This window comes from Stegodyphus dumicola, chromosome 2, assembly GCF_044657685.1.
Source record: "Stegodyphus dumicola isolate Sdum_Otavi_A_Nest chromosome 2, ASM4465768v1".
In the NCBI taxonomy this organism is placed as follows: Eukaryota; Metazoa; Arthropoda; class Arachnida; order Araneae; family Eresidae; genus Stegodyphus; species Stegodyphus dumicola.
In genome coordinates, this window is record NC_140769.1 from 48,613,075 (window position 1) to 48,633,337 (window position 20,263).

The 20,263-nt window shown below is 33.9% G+C and overlaps 1 protein-coding gene across 2 annotated transcripts in view; it reads right to left on the minus strand.

Annotated features, from left to right (window-relative positions):
- The window catches only part of LOC118182863 (agrin-like), a 1,858,472-nt gene that overhangs the window by 313,541 nt on the left and 1,524,668 nt on the right, over positions 1 to 20,263 (minus strand). For both annotated transcript variants that reach the window (XM_085810649.1, XM_085810648.1), the window contains exons 14-15: positions 16,374 to 16,535; positions 8,172 to 8,315 (exon numbers count right to left, since the gene is read on the minus strand). In XM_085810649.1, coding sequence (XP_085666775.1) covers positions 8,172 to 8,315; positions 16,374 to 16,535 — 306 coding nt within the window. The remainder of the gene's footprint in view (positions 1 to 8,171; positions 8,316 to 16,373; positions 16,536 to 20,263) is intronic.

The window sequence follows — 20,263 nt, forward strand, 5'->3', positions numbered from 1 at the left end:
ATAAGTTGATCAATTCAGGTTGAAGTTGATCTTCAACAAATTTATTTAAAACGATATAAGTTTCTTATTTCTCAACTCCTCTATCTGCATAAAAAATGCTCACCAGTAACAAAAATTGCTTCGAGTATGGGGAGAAAGAAAAGTATTTTTATTTAAACGCTGGAAGCTGTAAATTAATTTTATTATATGTAAATTAAATAATAATATGCAAATGCAGAGAAATTATTGAGTTTTATATATTGAGTTTTATAACTGTTATATATAATGACGTGGTTTTGACATTTATCGCTGAGCTTCACTTTTCATGGAATTACAATTTCGTTCAAACATTGTATTTTTTGTTTTATTGTTTATTAGCTTGTCAGTTGGTGTTGTACAGTCTATGTTAATTGTTACACTTATTCTGAATGATGGGAAAGCATTTTTCCTGCTTACATATCAAACTTGAATTAGGTTTAAAATTTAGAAAAGTTGTAAGTTCAGTTTAAACTGTAGCAAAACTTCATCAATTTTGAGAAAGTTGTTACAGAGGTTCCTCTTCTTCAAAAGCAACATAATTGCTCCTGAAGTGAAATATATAGAGCACTTAAAACCTAAAATAGCACTTATAAAACAAATGATATGATAAATATTCAGTCCTTATAAATAAAAATATCAGTGCAAGCTGAAGTTTCACTTTTCAAAATTAGAAAGCCGAAAGCGTAAATGCAAGGCTTCAGATACAAAGCCTAGCTTTATTTTTAATTAAAAATTAAAAAGAGTAATTTTTAGAAATAAATAATGTATTTTACGGTGAAAAATATTTATAATATTTATAGGAGAATAAATAAACATTTGATAATTAATTAAATATTTGACCACCTGTTTTAAAATATTTGTAGTGTTTCCATTAGTCCAATTAACTAATTATTCAAATTTTTTGTTACCTTTTCTGAACTCCTCAGCTTCCCCTCGCATTTCTTCGCCAGGATGCAAATTCAATGTTAAGTGAAGCGAGTATTTAAATGTATGGGTGAATTTTAAGTTTATTCTGAGCGTGCTGTTGCTAGCCAGCGCACGTTACGAATCCGTCCTTGCTGTTACTTGGAGTTACTGATATGCCTTTTCGGCAATTTAAATAGTTATCACACCGGATAGGTTGTTGAGTCAACCTAGTTAGCCTTAATCTAAAGTGATAGTCCAGCACTACTCTTCATCTTTTGACTTTATTGTGTAACGGTTCTTAAGTTCCACTGCAAGTTGTCGGTGTTAATGTAAAGAACGAAGTACGTGCGTTTCTGTTTATAGTTGATAATAATAAAGGTTCATTTTTACTCTTCTGTGCTAGTATCATTAAAGCCTTGGCGAGACGTCGACAGGTTCCTTAAATAGGATCTTATAGAGTTTATGTGGCTGAAAGGAGTACGGTTCTATAACTGGAGCCCAATACAATCCGAACTCATGGCTGAAAACGATGCTACAGTTGAGCTAGCCCCATCTACATCGAAAACTCCACCGGCTTTTGGTACCTCGTTGGTTTGCGACCTGATACCAAGCTACGAGGTTTTGTCTACCTGGTTGAAAAAGGGGGCCTCCTTGAAACCTGCAGTGACATTCAACGGAAAGACATCAGTCACTAGCTTCCTAGAACTATTGAACAATCATTTTCTACTGTATTCCGTCTCTGAAGTTCAAAAGGTAACTATCGCGACGACCTCCTGACGAAAACAGGCACTAATTTGGTTTAAAGGCATCGGGAAATTTCTTCTGAGTGAAATAGGCAGCCTTACATGTAAATTTCAAAACTGCTGTGGTAAAAGCGTTCCCCGTGGTCAAAGATACACTGCAACAATTGTTTCAGCTGGCAGTGAAATTTGAAAGCAGAAGAGTAGCAGAATATACGTGTACAAGAGGTTATGGCCAGATATCAAAAAGTAAGTTTTCTAGGCCGAATTTAGAACAAACAAGAAGATTCAATGACGGGAATAAATTTCTAGATATGAAGAAAATCGAGCACCAAAATAAGTCGCAAATTTCTAAACAAGAGGCAAGTAAAGCAGCCGTTAATCTAGGCCGGGGGCTGAAAGGAGGGTACATTCATTCCACTCGAATAAAAATCCCTCAAAGGTACAATTAAACACGGTGATAATAAAAAAATTATCTCTACCTGTTATACATATTCTACCAAACAACGTGATAACAGAGGCATTAGTGGACACTGGGGCGCAAGCTAATTTCATTTCGCAAAATTTCTTTCGAAACAATTTAAAAAAAAAAATATTTAAAGTTCAAAACACGAAGGTAATTGCATTGCAAGACAAACATTGCGTATGTATAGGTAAAGCCCGCTATGATGGCGTTAAATAAAAGGTTATAGAACACCATATTCAGCGCATGCTCAAAAATAAAATAATAACATCTATAAGCAGCTCATGTGTAGCCCGGTAGTGCTTTACCGTAAAACGAACGACATTGCCTCCCTCAAATTTTAAATTTTGGAGACTCGCTATAGATTACAGAAAATGAAACAGTTTTTTGATTATCAAATACCTATCATTGAAGAAAATCATACGTAACATTAAATCAATTAAATATATGAACACTATAAACCTTACCTCATGGTATTTTCAGACATTATGCTACGACCTCTGAAGAAATAAATAAGCCTAAATAGATTGTAATATCAATGAACATTTTTAATGACAGAGATTATCTTAAACATAGTTGCGTACAGCAGAGAAAAAAGGCGAAGAAGTAAGAATGGTATACATATACATACATACGTAATAAACAGTTACGTCATCATTCATCACCGCGCGGATAAACGCGAACGGCGCATGCGTCAGGAGAAGCTCTCTTAGCTAAACGTCGTATTATAATTTATGATACAACAATCCCCCTTTCGACATTTGGCGGCTGAAAAAAAAAATAAACATTAATCATTTACTGTTATTCCAATTAATTTACAGCACTTAGAATGTTTCGAAGCAGTCAATGTTTTTGTCAGTACATCAGCAGGCATTTTCTCTGTTGGCACATATTTAACGTCTATTTCATTTCTTTCATAAATTTCACGAATGAAATGATGTCTAATATCTATGTGTTTAGTGCGTGAGTGATAAACAGCATTTTTCATAAGCTTCTGTGCACCTTGATTATCACAATATATAATGGTTGGATAATCAGCAGTAAAATTTAATTCTTTAAGAAAACGACGTAAATAAACTGCTTCTTTGGCACTTTCTGAAAGACTGATGTACTCTGCTTCAGTACTTGATAATGAAACAGTTTGTTGCTTTCGCGATTCCCATGTTATCGGATTTCCAGCTAGCTTGAATAGGTAACCTGTATACGATTTTCTAGTATTAACATCAGACGCCCAGTCGGCATCGGTATATCCTATAAGTGCTTTTCCAGTCTTTCGAAATTTTAAACAATAATTTTTAGTTCCTTAAGTATCGAAGAACGCGCTTTGCAGCCAACCAGTGTAATTTTCCAGGATTGTTATTAAATTGGCTCAGGTGACTGACGGCATATGCAATATCCGGCCTAGTAAACACAGAAAGATACATAAGCGAACCAATTAGACGGCGATAAGGTGCGTTGTTCATTTCTTCCTTTTCAGTTTCAGAAGGACACATTTCTTTACTTAATTTTACACTAGGATCTAAAGGAGTTGCTACTGGTTTTGCATCTTGCATATTAAACCTTCGTAGAATATTATCAACATATTTCTGCTGAGATAAACTAATAGAATTATTATTTACATCTTGATTAAATTCTATTCCAAGACAATAATGAAGTTTGCCTAAATCTTTAACATGAAATTCTTTAGAAAGATAACCTTTAAGTTCAGCATATAAATCACAGCTATTTGTTGCTATTATTAAGTCATCAACATATAAAATTAGAATTAACTCACCTTGAGATGTTTTCATCCTGTATACACACTTATCTGATCGTAATGGTTGTAATCCAAAGTTTTTGAGTTTTTTGTCTAATTTTTCATACCACTGTCTTCCACTTTGTTTCAAACCATAAAGAGACTTTTGCAAAGCATAAACATAATCAGGATTATTTTGGTCTTCAAAACCTTTAGCTTGTTCCATGAAAATTTCTTCTTTTAAATCTCCATTAACATAAGCCATAACAAAATCTAGTTGGTATAACATAAGGTGTTGTTCAGCACTGTATGCAATCACAGTTCTTATAGAACTTGCTCTGGCTACCGGAGCAAAGGTTTCATTAAAATCAATTCCAGGTTCCTGTGCAAATCCTCTAGCAACCAATCGAGCTTTTCTCTTTTGAACTGTTCCATCTGCATTATATTTCGTTCTAAGAACCCAGCGACATCCTATTACCTTTTTGTTGTGTGGTCGCTTTACTAATTTCCATGCACCATTTTTAACAAGTGCTTCATACTCACTTTGCATAGCCTTATGCCATTCTTCAGCATAACTTCCATTTAATGCTTCTTCTAATGTCGGATTTGTATCTTCTTCAGCAATTTGTGCTTCTTCCTCTTCTATGTTTATATTGTGGTACTCCTTTTTTGGTCTTCCTGGCTTCCTTCAGCAGGTTTTAGCACTTTACCGGTTACATAATCCCAATGGTCGTTTTTAATCAATACTGCTTCTATTTGTAATTTCCAACTGTCAAAATTATCTTTTCCGAGCTTATCTATAGTAGTCAAATGCGACATAATGTAATACAGTCTCTCACAGCCAAATAAAAACAAGATTGATCGCTATAAAAATAGGCTTAACTGAACGCTGATCAGTTCTTACCGTTGATTAGACGTAACAGTTCTTGCACTGAATTAGGCTTAAGAGTTCAATGCTCGAAAACTTCAAAATGTTCATTTTAAAATAGGTATTTTGTTAATTAAGCACAGTTGAAACGTTCCTGGGCCCATAACCATTGAAGAAATAAATAAGCCTAAATAGATTGTAATATCAATGAACATTTTTAATGACAGAGATTATCTTAAACATAGTTGCGTACAGCAGAGAAAAAAGGCGAAGAAGTAAGAATGGTATACATATACATACATACGTAATAAACAGTTACGTCATCATTCATCACCGCGCGGATAAACGCGAACGGCGCATGCGTCAGGAGAAGCTCTCTTAAGCTAAACGTCGTATTATAATTTATGATACAACAACCTCTCCTTGTAAAATCTACCTTAATATACCTGGACGATATCAATGTGTCTAGCGAAAATATTGAGCAACACGTAAAAGATCTAAATGAAGTTTTTACAATATTAAGAAACGCAGTCTTAAAAGTAAATGATAGTAAGTGTGAATTCGCGGCAGAAGAGCTTAACGCACCTGGGCTATGAAATTTCTAAACAGGGAATACAAACGGAAGACTAAAAAATTATTGCTATAAAGAATTACCCGGCGCTAAATACAGCGAAAAATCTCGCCTTATACTTAGCCACGTATTCTTACTATAGAACTTTTATAAAAGATTTTCCGCAGATAGTAGAACTGCTGTTACAATTGAAGCGAAATAAAGCCAGGTATTGGTGGAGAGCTGAGGCTAACACCGCGGTTGATAAACTGAAAATTGTGCTAATTCAAGCACCTGTTTTAAAATTCCCGGAGAGAGACGAAAATCTCGAAATTTTGGCAGACGCAACGGATTATGCTGTAGGCGCTGTTTTGATGCAGAAATTCAGCCTATTTTCCAAAACATTTAATGAAACACAACGAAACTACACTGGCATGGAGAGAGTACTTTTAGCAATACAAAAGTTTAGTGTCTATTTCGATAAGGCACTGATAATCCTGTACTCAGATCACGCTGCGGTGGGGCGATTATACTCCGAAAAAAATGTATCGCCACGATTGATCAGTAAGCATTCAAATTGCAAGAATTCAATTTAATAACCAAACACACGCTAGTAAGGAAAACATCATAGACGATGCTTTATCCCGAACAAAACTAGATGAAGAAAGAAAAGAAATACAATTTTCCACGTTGACTTCAAAAATATTAGTTTCCCCTGACACTATTATTTCTGAATTACAAACTGATCCAGAGTATAGACATATTTATGCAAACTTGCAAGACTCGGAACATTTCGAACATCCGGATATAGTAACCATCAGAAATAGAGCAGAATACGCAATAATTGACAAATCTTATTTTATACTATAACAATAAATGAGAATAGTGAGTAAGGCCAGTTATTTCAGCCAGTTTACGACTTAGCATATTGCAAAAATTACACGATGCATCTACTGCCGGTCATCTTAGCATTCGAAAAACGTGCAAAGAGTGAGAATACAAATGAAGCAACAACAACTAAAATAGCAAATGAGAATAGTGAAGTAAGGCCAGTCATTTCAGTCAGTTTGCGACTTAGCATATTGCAAGAATTACATGATGCACCTACTGCCGGTCATCTTGGCATTCGAAAAACGTTGCAAAGAATGCGCGAGGAGGGTTTTTTTTCCTGCAACTTCTAAAAGTGGTAACGGTAGCGGAATATGCCAGGACCTGCAATACGTGCCAATTAGTTAACGATGTAAATTACAGCCCAGCCGGATATCTAACTAGTATAAGAGCTACTTTTCCAAATGAAATAATTGGGATACATTTATTAGGCCCTTACCGAAAAAGATGAAAGTAATAAAAATAGATATTTTCTAGTTATTGTCGATCATTTCTTGAAATGGGTAGAAATAGTTTCCCATAAAAGAACGTATTGTATCCGATGGATTCGCACGCATAAATGCATGCATAAATGCATGCATTCAGAAACGCATACATGGTGCACCACTTACAGTAATATCAGATAACCACCCCTAATTTATTAGCCAAATTTTGGAAGAGTTGTGTGCAGGGCTTGGCATCCACCACTTAAAGTTGGTCCGCTACAGACCGCAATCAAATATTGCCGAGCGCATAAATAGGAACATTGTAATAATCATCCGTGTAAAAACGTATCACCGACGCCAGAATGACTGCGTCAATGAGTTGGTTTTTGATCCTGAAAACGGCCAAGCACGATATCACGGGAAAAACTATTTCTGAATTATTTTTGGGGAGAAATATAGTTACTCCCTTAGACAAACTGTTCTTTATCAGAAAAGAGAGGCAGAATTTAAAATAAATGATATTCAAAAATAATAGAACAGGCACTAAGGAACTGAGACATAGCTAGAGCAAAACAAAAACTGTATTATGACAGGAAAAGAAGAGATTTTGATCTTAAGGCCGGGGATAAAGTTCTGATGATGAAGATAACGAAAGTTCCAATTTATTTATTCAAAAAAACTTACTCTTACTATTAACTATAATATATACTCTTACTTCTAAAAATTTAATTTAGATTTATCTTTGGGTAATTATAATTTCAATTTCAAAATATGAACTTGTAATGAATTATGCTAAAGCATTTCCTTTTAATTTGCAGCAGCAGTATGTGAATATACAATTCATTTAGCAGTCAAAATGCAATACGCTTTGAACAAAAAGATTTAGACTATGAAGCAAGTAGTAAGAAGTAGTGGGATTTAAATGAAAGCACCAATTGATAATTCCAAAATTATCAGTTGGTGATTAATCACACTGATAATTCCAAAATTAATCAGTGTGAAGAACTTGGAGCTGCTTACTCCCCTGTCAGTACTTCTCATATAGAATTTCCCATTAAGGTTTGAGGTTGAAGATATATGTCTATCTTGGTATTCCACAATATTTTGTTATATTAAGTGAATTTAACAATTCTAAAATTTTAATGCTAAAATTGCACTTGAATCGGTTTTCGGAAGCATAATGGATTTTTATGTTAGAAAATATTTTATGTAATCTACTTCTGAAAATAAAAGAAACCATTATAAGTGAAGTTTATAAAACCAGAAATATTTTAAGTTATCTACTTCTAAAAATAAAAGAAACCATTATAAGTAAAGTTTATAAAACCATAAAGCTAAAATCGCAATTTTAAGCTTTAAGCTATGTTAGAAATTTTTCTGAAATACATATGTTGATAAAAAGCCCATTCTATGGCGCTCGTAACTTGCTACTAGTTATTTTCATATCAGTAATAAAATTAAAGTTATATACCCATACGACTGCATTGACATTATAGAACCTAATAAAATCCCACGTTAATTTTAAAATTTGTTTATTAGAATATATTTCAAAGTAATCAGATACTCTTATTAACTCACCATCCATGCATCCTTCTGGTCCAAGGACAGTTCCTGCCGGACAGACGTCACACTTCATTCCCTTGATGCCTTGCTTGCAGACACATCGCCCAGTCATCTGTTCGCAGTCATCTCGAACAGACCCATACTGATTGCAGTTGCATGCTAGAAGGAAACAAAAACTATGCATTACGGGCAAACCAACAACAAATCGAAATTGATAAAAATATATATATTTTGAATGGCATTTGTAAATAATTTTATAATGATAAAACACTACAAAATGTCAAACCAACAACGAAAAAAAAGTATAATTAATTACGAAATTCGTAAAATGCTGCTTGTTTTCGATTATTTAAGCATGTGGCTTTAATTCTAAGGAAACTGCATAGGATCGAAATAGATCCTAACGTCGCAGAGTCGTAATCGTCATACCAGCGATACTATTTGTCAACTTTCAATTCGCATGATAAAAAAATGGATAATGATGTAATAATAAGATAGGTAATAATGTGCATTTTTAGGCACAGGCACAACTAAAAATAAAGGAAACACAAGGCCATCTTGATTAAATCACCATATAATGATCCCACTTTACTAATCTTCTTAACCTTCTGATTGATTGGGTGGCTTTAATTTGGTAGTATAATATACACTGGTGTGCAAAAATAAGGGCGAGTCGGTTTTTTCAATATAACTTTGTACAAAAGCTTTCCAAATCAACACATTTAATACCGTAAGATCCCCAATACGTAAGGACATGAGTAATGTAAGCAACACTTACTAAAAGAGAAATCAGAGGGATAAAAAGAAGCTTTATTGAAAAAGTAGCATGGAGCGCAATGCGACTGAAGGCCGAAACATCCCTGTGATGGGTGTCCAGCAAGAAACATCCGGTCTTTAATAGGGGATATGATCTCCCCTGACTGCTAGGCAGGTTTCACAGCGTCTGCCCACGCTGAGAATGAGGGTGTCAATGCGTTGTTGAGCCATTGCTGCCCATTCGTCTTGCAGCGCCAATCGAAGCTCCAGAATCGTTACTGGTGGTAATATACGAGGCTGCCAAGCGTCTGCTTAGAAAATCCCATACATGCTCGATGGGATTGAGATCCGGAGATCGTGCCGGCCAATCCATACGTTCAATATCCTCACTCTCTAAGAGCTGTTCGGTAGCTACTGTGCGATGACATGGTGCATTGTCGTCCATGAAAAGGAACTGCGGACCCATAGCGCCTCTAAAAAGACGCACATATGGAAGAAGAATCTCGTTACAATAACGGGTCCCGTTGACTGAAACTGCGTCGAACATGTGAAGGTCTGTACGACTACCAAGCATGATGCCTCCTCAAACGAGAACACCGCCACCTCCATAACTGTCCCTTTCAATGATGTTCGAGGGATGATTGCGGCTTCCCCGCTGTCTCCAGATTCATTGTCTCTCCAATTCCCGGCACCACAGAGAACGCCTTCTCCGATAGGCAGGCGTTAGAGGTACACACCGTACAGGGCGTCGTGCAAACAGATCACCACCGTGCAGTCTTCTGGCCACGGTAAAACGCGATATCGGTCGTCCAGTCGCCTGTGTCGTGTGTCTAGCGATTTCTCCCGCTGTCTGCCACCTGTTTCTTCTGGCCTGTAAGGCAATATACCGGTCATCTGCCGGTGTGGTTCCTCGTGGACGACCACTACTAAACCCTCGGATAGCTGTTCCTGTAGTTTGAAATTGTCTCCAAAGTCGTGAAACGATGCTGTGAGCAATTCCGAACTCTGCAGCCACACTTGTCACACTGCGGCCTTCCTCCAACTTCCCAATGATTCGACCTCGGGTAAAAGCATCCAGATGTCGTCTAACAAATTGATTATTCGCCATTTCTCGCTGAGGCAGCAACTCGGTGGGATTTTAACTGCTATACGGCGTGCAATCTCTTTGCCATAAATACTGATCTTACACCGACAACATGCTTTATACTACTCAGACACTCCCCCATTACGTCTACCTGCATATCTGCGCATGTGCTACCGTACATCACCTTACTTAATCTCCTGATTGGTCTTTCTGTCCGCTCTGCCTCTTCGTTCAGCTGATATGCTAATTTTTCGACTTCGTCCTTAATTTTTGCACACCAGTGTATACACGAACTTGTTTGAAGCATTTATTTGTAAATAAATCCTTTTTTTAATTATGGAATCATAGAGAGACATAATCACAAAAAAGATGTTTAAAAATAATTCAAGAATATATGACAGAGGATACTAAAGACGAAGCATACACAATTTGATTTCATAAATCAGAAGAAAATAATCGTTTCATCATCATTTATAACAAATATTAATATGATTCCCATTTTGGAATAAAGCGTTTGTAAGCACGCGTGGAAAAGTATGTTAAATAATTAATAAGCCGTAGCAAAAGTAAACAGTGCACGACGTAAAGAGAAACAATAAGAATAAATTTATTTATTTATGAATTTACTTGCCGATTGAAAGATAGAACAAAGTTATTTATCAGCTTTCAATTCTAAAATTCTTTCAAATGTTAGAATTAAAATTTGAGTTAAATAAGTGACCAAAATATGTTGAAACCACTTTCAGAATTTTACGGAACAAAGAGAATTTCTGTTTTTTCGGTATCTCAAATCATGACTAAGTATTTTTGGAAGATAATTCATATGTCAACACATGCTCGAAGAAACGAAGTTTATAATCTGCAAGCAGTGAAACTTATGATAGTTACTCTTCGTGTGCAAACAACTGGCGTTGACACTATGCATCCATCTCGATAAAACGAAAAATCAATTTTCGGGGTCAGATAAATTGTTTTAGTTTCATAAATCATAATGTCTTCTCCAGATATCATGCATTATATAATCGTAACACTGTTTCCGACGCATAACAAGATCTGTCTTTAATCTTTTATGAACATCTTAAATGAAGTCGAAAACTTTATACGCGAGCTAATTGTGATTCAGTCTAATGTTATCTATCAGTTTTTAATTTCTACTGCTTCAAATGTGATATCTAAGGAATATAAAAATAAATTATTAAATTTACATACTTAATTGAACTACTTTTATAATAATACATTTTACTAACTTCTGTAAACATTTTTGGCTACACAGCTGACAATTTCAAGCAAAAGAAATTTATAATGTTGCTTTTAATTTTGATATTAAACTGAAGAACAAGCAAAACCTTAAAATGAAATAAAGCTTAAGAAACTGGTAATCTTAGGAAACTTCTTAATATACTGGTAATAAGTACATTGTATATATCTTTATTGCAATGCTATTGTTTGGAGACTGTTTAGCAATATTATTGTATTATTATATTAAATTTTTGAGGGATAAAAAAGATTTAAATTAATGTAAAGTGCGTTTATTGTTTATAAATCATCCATTTACTCCAGCTGTTAAAACGAGTAATATTTGAATATTAAACTAAAAATCTTTTATTTTACCAAATGATAACAAAGAACTATACAGCAGCCTGCGTGCAAGATAAGCGCATTCGGAATCTTTGCTAAGGACAGTTGATATATACGTACGTGGTAGGGTAACGTAACATAACAGTCCAAATAGTTTGCAAAGGTACCTCTAAAGACGTTTCTAATTCTAGTATTATTAGAAAATTTAAAACCTCGTAAAAGTTTTAAAATAAATGTTTGTACCACTTCTATAATATATGGCATCAAAATACTTGTTTCAATTACAACAAATACAGAAAATATTCATAACATTAACACATGGATACATTTAGAATGCAAATACATTTGAATATACATCAGGTATATGTATAATATTAAAATATAAAGGCTTTAATTATTGATAAATGAGTTTATTGCTCTTTTATCATGTATCATTTTTTCAAATGTAAATTAAAAATCATATGTCACGCTGAATGGTAACACTCTGCGAAATTATTATATGCGATAACGTGCTGAAAGCTAGATGTTTTTGTTTCTTAGAATGGCGAGACTCATCTTTTAAGAATTATAAAAAAGATTAAAACATTTATAAAAGTTTACAGTTTAGCTGTATTAAAAATTAAATATATTGTAATTTCAAAGAGTTGCTTAGAAAGGTAAAATAAAAATTTAAATTAAAAAAATACTTTTGTTGATTTTAAATCAGGATGTTCGTTAATCGTATACAAGCATTAAATATAGAATTAAATACATTATTTTTCCGAAAGAAAATACTTTCAGAATTTACTATGCACGAGGGCGGTTGGAAGACAAATTAAATGTCTTACGTTTCGGGCATCAGCAGCGCTTGCCAAGGGCTGCTTTTTCTTTAAACTTTCTTTATCTGATGTTTTACTACGAATTTTGTTTTATTAATAGATTTTATATGTTAAATAAAAATAACGTCCTCTTTTAAGGTATTAAAAAAAGACCTTTGTATAAAGAAGAAGTTTTTAACCTCTTTTAAAATTACAGAAAAACCTTTGATGCAGTTATCAAAGCAAGTAAATATGCATACCTGATCAACAAAATGAAGTGCAAAATTTCTAATGAAGAACTTCATGAGGGTTCGCACTGCAGGTCATGGCGTTTGTATGTAAAAATATTGCTTCATAAAACATGCCATTGCATAGAAAATTGCATAGGAATAATTACACAGGAAACCGTACCAATAAACATATTTCTAAAATGTTTTACTTTTTTTTAAAAATGGAATTAAGACATTCGATATTTTATAAAGATATAGCATTTTAGCAATCCGAAGAACCAATGAAACGGTTGCAGCACTAAGCAGTTCACATATCTAAACTACCTAAACCTACTTGTAACACAGCTATTTTGCGATAGTGGTATAGTACCGTCATTACCGTCACCAAGAGCTCGTTACCCAAGCTCATTTACCGTCACCAAGAGCATCAAGAACTCGCCAAGAACGCAGCGCTTCATATCTCTGCTTACTGATTAGAGACACGAGTAAGCAGCAAAAACTGAAAGTTACAAAAGCGAGGTTCATGTATCGGGTCAGCCACAGCATGTTACATTTTTGCCGAATTATGAATTTTCATAGCTGTGCGATACAGGAATTAAAATTCTACTAGAAACCTTCAGATGTTTAACGTTTATATTATTTGCGCATATCTTCATCGTATCTGTGTAGGAAAGTGATAGACGGAACAGTGTAGGTGATCTGAGAAAACATGTTTTAACCCTGAAATCTTCCCAGATCATTCTGCAGTAAAATAGACATTCGTGAGGAATCAATAACATGCGAAAATAATTGACAAATATAGGGGCATTCACATTTAATGATGAAATATATCATTTAATAAATCAAGATTCACGATGTGTCAAAACATGTTATAAGGTACTTTCTCCCTCCTTTCTGCATGCCTTCCTGGTGAAACGGTAGCACATTCGGCGTGTAATCGAGAGGTCCAGGTTCGAGTTCCGGCGAGGCCATTGCTCGTTTCTCATGTATCCTGCTTGAAAATAATCTAATGACTCGACAGTGGCGGTCGAACTAAAAGGTGGTGGATGATGATCTTTATTACCAGGATTTTGCGATTGGGTCCCTTAATCTCCAGTCGTCCTTTGAAAGGGGCAGTATATACGATTATTTTCTCTCCTTTCTGCATGCCTTCGTGGGTTACGGTGGCACACACGGCGCGTATATTCGAGAGATCCAGGTATTCGATCCAGGTATACGATGCGTATATTCGATCCCAGTGAGGGCACTGTACATTTTTACATCTCTTACGTCAAAAATTCTAATGACTTTACAACGTTACTCCAGTTATAAGAATTTTAAAAAAAATAATAGGATTAATATTTTTTTGGTTTTTTTCTGAATTTAAAACTTCAGAACTTCTCTTTACACTGGATCACTCTTTATAAATTCGAAATAAAAAGGCATATGGAGCATATAAAGCGTATAGGTTAAGAATGATTCACATAATTATACATCTTAGCTAATCACTGTAATTTAAACTAGTCTAGGATTTCATACTAAATTACACTGTATATATCGCAGAGCGTCTATATATTTATTTATGTATATGTCACATGTGATTAATAATGCTATTTACTTATGCTTGCTTTTGTTTGAAATTATAAGTGAGAGCAAAGTTGATGTTAAAAAACGACACATATGATTAATTACGCTCGTGATTAATTATCAAAATGCCCATTTGGCTCCCAAAAGAAAGACTGAGAGAATCAAATGGAATCATTTATCAGTCAGTAAAATGAAGGCCCAAAAGGAAATCCGCAAAACTAAAAGTATATAAATAAATAAACTACCAAAGACAGAGCAACGGAGTGCATAAAATGAAGAACGAAGCAAAAATTCTACAGTAATAGAAATAAATGAGCTAGATACAAATCTGCTCGAACATCAAAGACTAGTTTTGAATGTTTGGGTTTTTAAATAATTTGTATAATTGCATCATTCAAATAAAAATTAAAATAATTCAAAATTTCCCTTAACTCATAAACAGAGTGGAACCTTACTTTACATTCTTTGTTGTTGAACTTCAGAAAATTCTTGGTTAATTTAAGAAAATTTAGACATAGAAATCAATGATTAGGAACAATGATTAGGTTGCTTTTAGACGATTGTTCGAACTTCTGTAAGCGCAGATGCTTCAATTACAAAACATTAGGTTTGTGTATTTAGGTGAATAATAATAAACAAAACATTAGGTTTGTGTATTTAGGTGAATTTAGATGCTTCAATTACAAAACATTAGGTTTGTGTATTTAGGTGAATAATGGTATGTTTATATGTGTGTTTGTGAGGTTTGTGTATACTATTAGGTTTGTGTATGTTGAGAAGAAGCCATTTCTAATCTGGTTTGCTTTTTGATATGCTATGAACGTTTTGCCTTTATACTCAGAACAGGAGATAATTTAAGACACTATTATTAAAGAGACAGTAATTTTTCATACATCATACAGATATAAAAAAATACGTAAACTTGAACTGTCAGTCGAAGTTGTTTATAGAGAACAATTAACAAAAGGCATTTAGTGCGAAAAGAATTCGAAAGCTTCTTCTACAGAGGAATCTAATATTGGGTTATTTCATTATTTTTACGACCTAAATGAGTACTGAACGAAATGCCGTATATTTGGCATGCCTTTGTAAGCGACAGAGGAATCTGCGGAATAAGAAACATCTGAAAAAGGGTAAATAAATGACAGAGTTAAAAAAAATACTTGTTTTGGAAATGAAAGAAGTAATATTTGGCACAAGATATATATTCAACATTCAACTAAGTTTATAAAATGTATTGCATGTATATTTATAATATATATGTATGATTTTTTTAATCCGCGCTGCTCGACAACGCTGCGATGATAGAAGAAACCACTACTTTTAAACATCTGAACAGTCGTAACGGCTGAATGGAGAGGCATGAAGGTGAAGCTGACAAAACTGAATTCGAAGACTCATCATATTTATTTTTATGCACACCAAATAATATTTTTCGATGATAGTTAAATACAAAAATTTTATGTACACGGGTTAAAAGCAATACTACGATATCTTAGGTAAAGAACAAAACAGGACAATTAAGCATAGTAACACAGAGGCGCTTGCACGGCAAGAAGAAGTAATGAAAAGGTGACATAATTGCTCGCGAAGCAGTGTTTATACTAGGCAGGTGCATATATACAGCTAAGCAACGATTGGTTAATTTTAAGTTTTAGTTCTCTTTGTAAGCAGCGTTATGTAAGCGTCATATGATTTTGGAAAGATCTCGAATTCGAGAGAAAGGATAAACTTAGGGGCAGAACTTAAAATTTAGAATAGTCAATTTTCAAGTCGCCAATTACTTCTTAGAGTAGCCTTGTATTTTATTATATCTTACACACATAAACATATATTTACATATATACGCTCCTAAATTAAAAAACCCTGCTCTATGAAACAAGACTTTAATAACAGGAATCAGTTGATTACAGTTTACCTTTGAGTAGTAAACCAAAAATATTAGCACCTACAAAGGAATTTTATTACATTATGAATTCAATGAGAAGCGAACTAAAGTTTGATTCATTTTTATTCCGTAAAAATCTTTGTTACACTGATAAAATTTAATATTATTTTATGATTCTTAAGGGCTTAGTATTTTCATGATTTCATAAATTATAAACAATGGAAATAGTAAAAAAATATTTATTTATTTTTTTAAATTCTAATTATTCGGTTAAAATACTTACTTTTACTATATAAACAAAGTTGAGAAAGTACTTACAAGAGCATCCACTGTTTCCTTCAGTCGCTTTGTGCAGGCCCCAGTATCCTGGTTCGCATCTGTCACATCGCAGTCCACCGACTCCAGGCTTGCAAGAACACTGTTTTGTTTCAGCGTCACATGTTAAACCGTAAGAGCCTAGTTTATTGCAGTTGCACACGCCTATAAATAAAATGTAGGATAAAACATATAATGTATTTTACAATATTTAAAGAATAAAAATAAAGTGATTAAATAAGTGAGCAATAAATTTATCGATATGCTAATTAGGATTGGTTGTTAACTACCGCTAACCACATAAATTCTTTGCAAGTCGATTTCAAAAAGGAAATTGGTTGTTACGTATGCAAAGGCTAGAGGTGATGTAAAGAATTTTCCACCAGTAAACCCCTTTTTCCTGCCAGTACAAAATGAAATACAAAATGTTTTTCCTCTAATCTTTGGTTTATCAAGACTGAATTCAAAATTTAATGCAAAAATATAATTTTTGATTCTATGACAGTTGCAAAATATTTAGATAATTAGCACTGATTTTAGTTTCTAATAGCTGTTATTTTAGTGCTTAAACAAGATGTTGTTTAGCGCGTTATTTAAAGGAAAATATATATTTTAAATCTTTTGGAATATTACTGTCTTCAAATAAGTCACTGCTACTATTCACTGCTATTTCATTCCTTCTATTTGATTAGAATTCTGTATTTCCACTTAAAACTACTTCACCGTTTTTCCCGAGAGGAAGTCGTGGATTTGAAAATTGTCATCAGGTATTAGCAACAGACTCGTCGAGATTAAATGTGAGCTGGATCGTTACCCATGAGATACACTCCTTAACTTTTTTTAACCTCTTCTCTCCCAGGATGCTGCGAAACTGATGCGAGGTCAGGTTCTTCACAGAAGCGTTGAATCAAGATCGCCCATAGAAAAGCTCACTTACAAAGACGGTGCAATGGAACTATTTCACATTTAAAATTGTGCCTTTAGGGAATCGTCTTTGTTAATTTTCAGTCTAGGGAACACAAAATAAATTTTTCTATTGAGTAATGTGACCAGTAAGTGGTTTTGCAAATAGGTCTTGACAGATGGTGAAAAAGGTAAGAACTGAAAAACTTTACCTTTGGAGGAAGAAAAAGAAGCAGAATTTTGAATTTTGTAAGACGGTGGAGGCATTAAATGCTTTAGCAAATTCTACCGTAATAAATGTAGAAGAATCCAGATTAAAGCTATTTAAAGCATTACAAATCTCCTCACCAATTGAAACGTTTCAAAACACTGATACTGGTCTATGTTTCAGCTCTCAGCGAAGAGAATAAATTATTTTCCTAAGTATACATGTTATCAGTAAAGTATGAAAAGCCGGCTTTCTATACAATGAACAGGCATATTTTAGAATGTGTGGCGTTTTTAGGCACAATATGAAATATAAGAATCATTTATATACTTTACCTACGCAACACCTAGGCATTCTACAGAACGACAATTGCTGTTTAGGCAAAGTAGAGAAAAAAAGGGTCACGATAAGGCTATTATTTAAAAGAATCCTCAAAAACACAAATGTTATTAAAAAAAGTAATGAAAGGCTGCCATTAAAAATCTTCTATTCAAAATACGTAAAAAAAATTAAAGGTGTACAAAACAAAATGTATGCCATTCGTATTAAAAAAATAAAATACAAACCTACTTGTCACACGAAGAAGGAAAATAGTTATTTTTTTTATAAAATGTAAAACAGGGTCATTAAATGAACTTTATAAAAATACACACATTAAAAAGAAAAATTTTAAAAATTTGATATTTTTCCAAAAACTTAATTAATTATTTAAATTACTTGTTTCAACATGGTAGCCTTCAATGACATTTTAAATTATACTTCATTACTTTTTTCACGCAAAGATATTTCGTGTTTCTTGCCCTTTTTATTTTACACATACAATAGCCGCTTCCACTGGACTGAGCAAATGCAACTAACCGGAGAGGAATTTCGTGGTCAAGAATATCTTCAATTCTAAGCAAGTTCAGGCATAAAGAGAATTGTAATCTCGCACACAGTTGTTTTAAAATTCCCTTAGATGTTCTAAGACAGCAGAAACCGTTCTCTGGCACATTCATCGTAACTGTTAAAATATTGCGTGAATCACCCAGGACCTTGTGTTTCCAAAGCAGCAGACGAAATTTGTTTCCCGAATTCATTTTCATGTTTTAGCTTGTATTTCCAAATTGGTTTTGTAATTAATTTTTTCGATAGCATTTTCAGTTTTGAAACAAAGAGAAGACAGAATATCTAATTTCTCATCTTTACTAACATGCCACAGAAATTATAAATTTTTTAGACAAAGCTTTGCACTGGTTACTTTTAAACACATGCAAAAGGTACCATGAACGGAAATTCTTTTCGGTGAGCATGCCATTATCATGTTGGTTTAATTCCCATCGACTGTAATCTCATTCCTGTTTTATGAAACAAACACTTTTTCTTGCATACGCTGATTTGTTTCCTCTTTTTGCATCTTTTGCACTCTTTCTGTTATTTTTTTTCTAGCTCTTCATCAGTATTTATACCTTTTAAAACATCTTAGAGTAGAAAAGTTGTTGTAAGATCTACTCCAGATTTGCAGCCAAAAAGGGCTTCGTATGATGTTCTTTTGATTCCAGAATAAGTTATATTTCTCATAAATTCAACGAACAGCAGGCCTTCACTCCACTGGCTATATTTCTTGTCCTGCATCCATGTATTGCGCATATTTCAAATATTTTGAATAGCATTTACAACACTTTGTGAATGGTAAGGCTTCCCATGAACGATCTTCAAGCCTGGCCATAACTGCTTCAAAGTATCACCATATATTTGTCAAATTCTTGAACGGTGAGACTGCAATATGGATGGCATACCAAGCAACGAGAATATGTCCACTAGATTTTAGGCTACTTCTTATGCTCATTTTGAGATTACAGTCTTCAGAATCACAAATTTTGTGAGATGATGTTAGTACATCATAATAAATTTATGTTCTGGAACTGGAAATCAAAAAGATATATCTGGCAATGGGAATAAAATTCAGAAAAAAATCATCAACAATGCTCTTTCTAATACCTTTTTGGACCACAAAGGAGGATGTACAGTTCAATATCATTCCGCATAACCTTTTTGTATCTGGTTGAATGTTCTTTCCAACATTCTGTCACGTCCTCTGCGTCCAATAGCTAAATGAGTTTCATGAAGTATTTGAAATACTCAGTGTTCGTGGCATAATACTGTAAAGTACTGACGCCTTCTTTAACAGAATAAATGAGTGTACCTTTGTTTTTTCACAAACCTCACATCATAGCGATTCATCAAGCAATAGTCCCATAGTCTTCCGGTAAGTAATTTTAGTTAATAACTAACCGTGTTTTGCAGTACTACCTCAAAGATTAGATAGTTCATCTTCGAATCGTCGTTTCAGTATTCACTGTGACTGCTTCTCCAGCACTATTACTTCCTCTACCATTTTCACGTAGCACATTATAAAGCTAATTTTCTGCTGAATAAATTTAAGTAAAATTGTGTATTTTGACAAAGCGGAAAATGCAAATGGCAGATTCTCAACCTGAGTGAAAGAATAAAACATAGGTGTCTTGCTCCATGATATTCGAAACGAATTGGAGATGTATTTCATACTTTGCCTGTGTGTCATCTGGCATTCTATAGAATGTCTAGGCAATGTGTGAAATATTTAATCGTTTCATACATTGGGCCGGCTTTTCGGCATTCTATAAAATACCTAGGTATTCTACAAAATGCTGGATTCCATTCTTTGCTGGTAACATATACACTGCTTACAAAGCCCTTGTTATGCGGTTTTTATTTTCGGAACCGTTGGTAATAAACGCATGCTTCCCACTACAGAAATGTT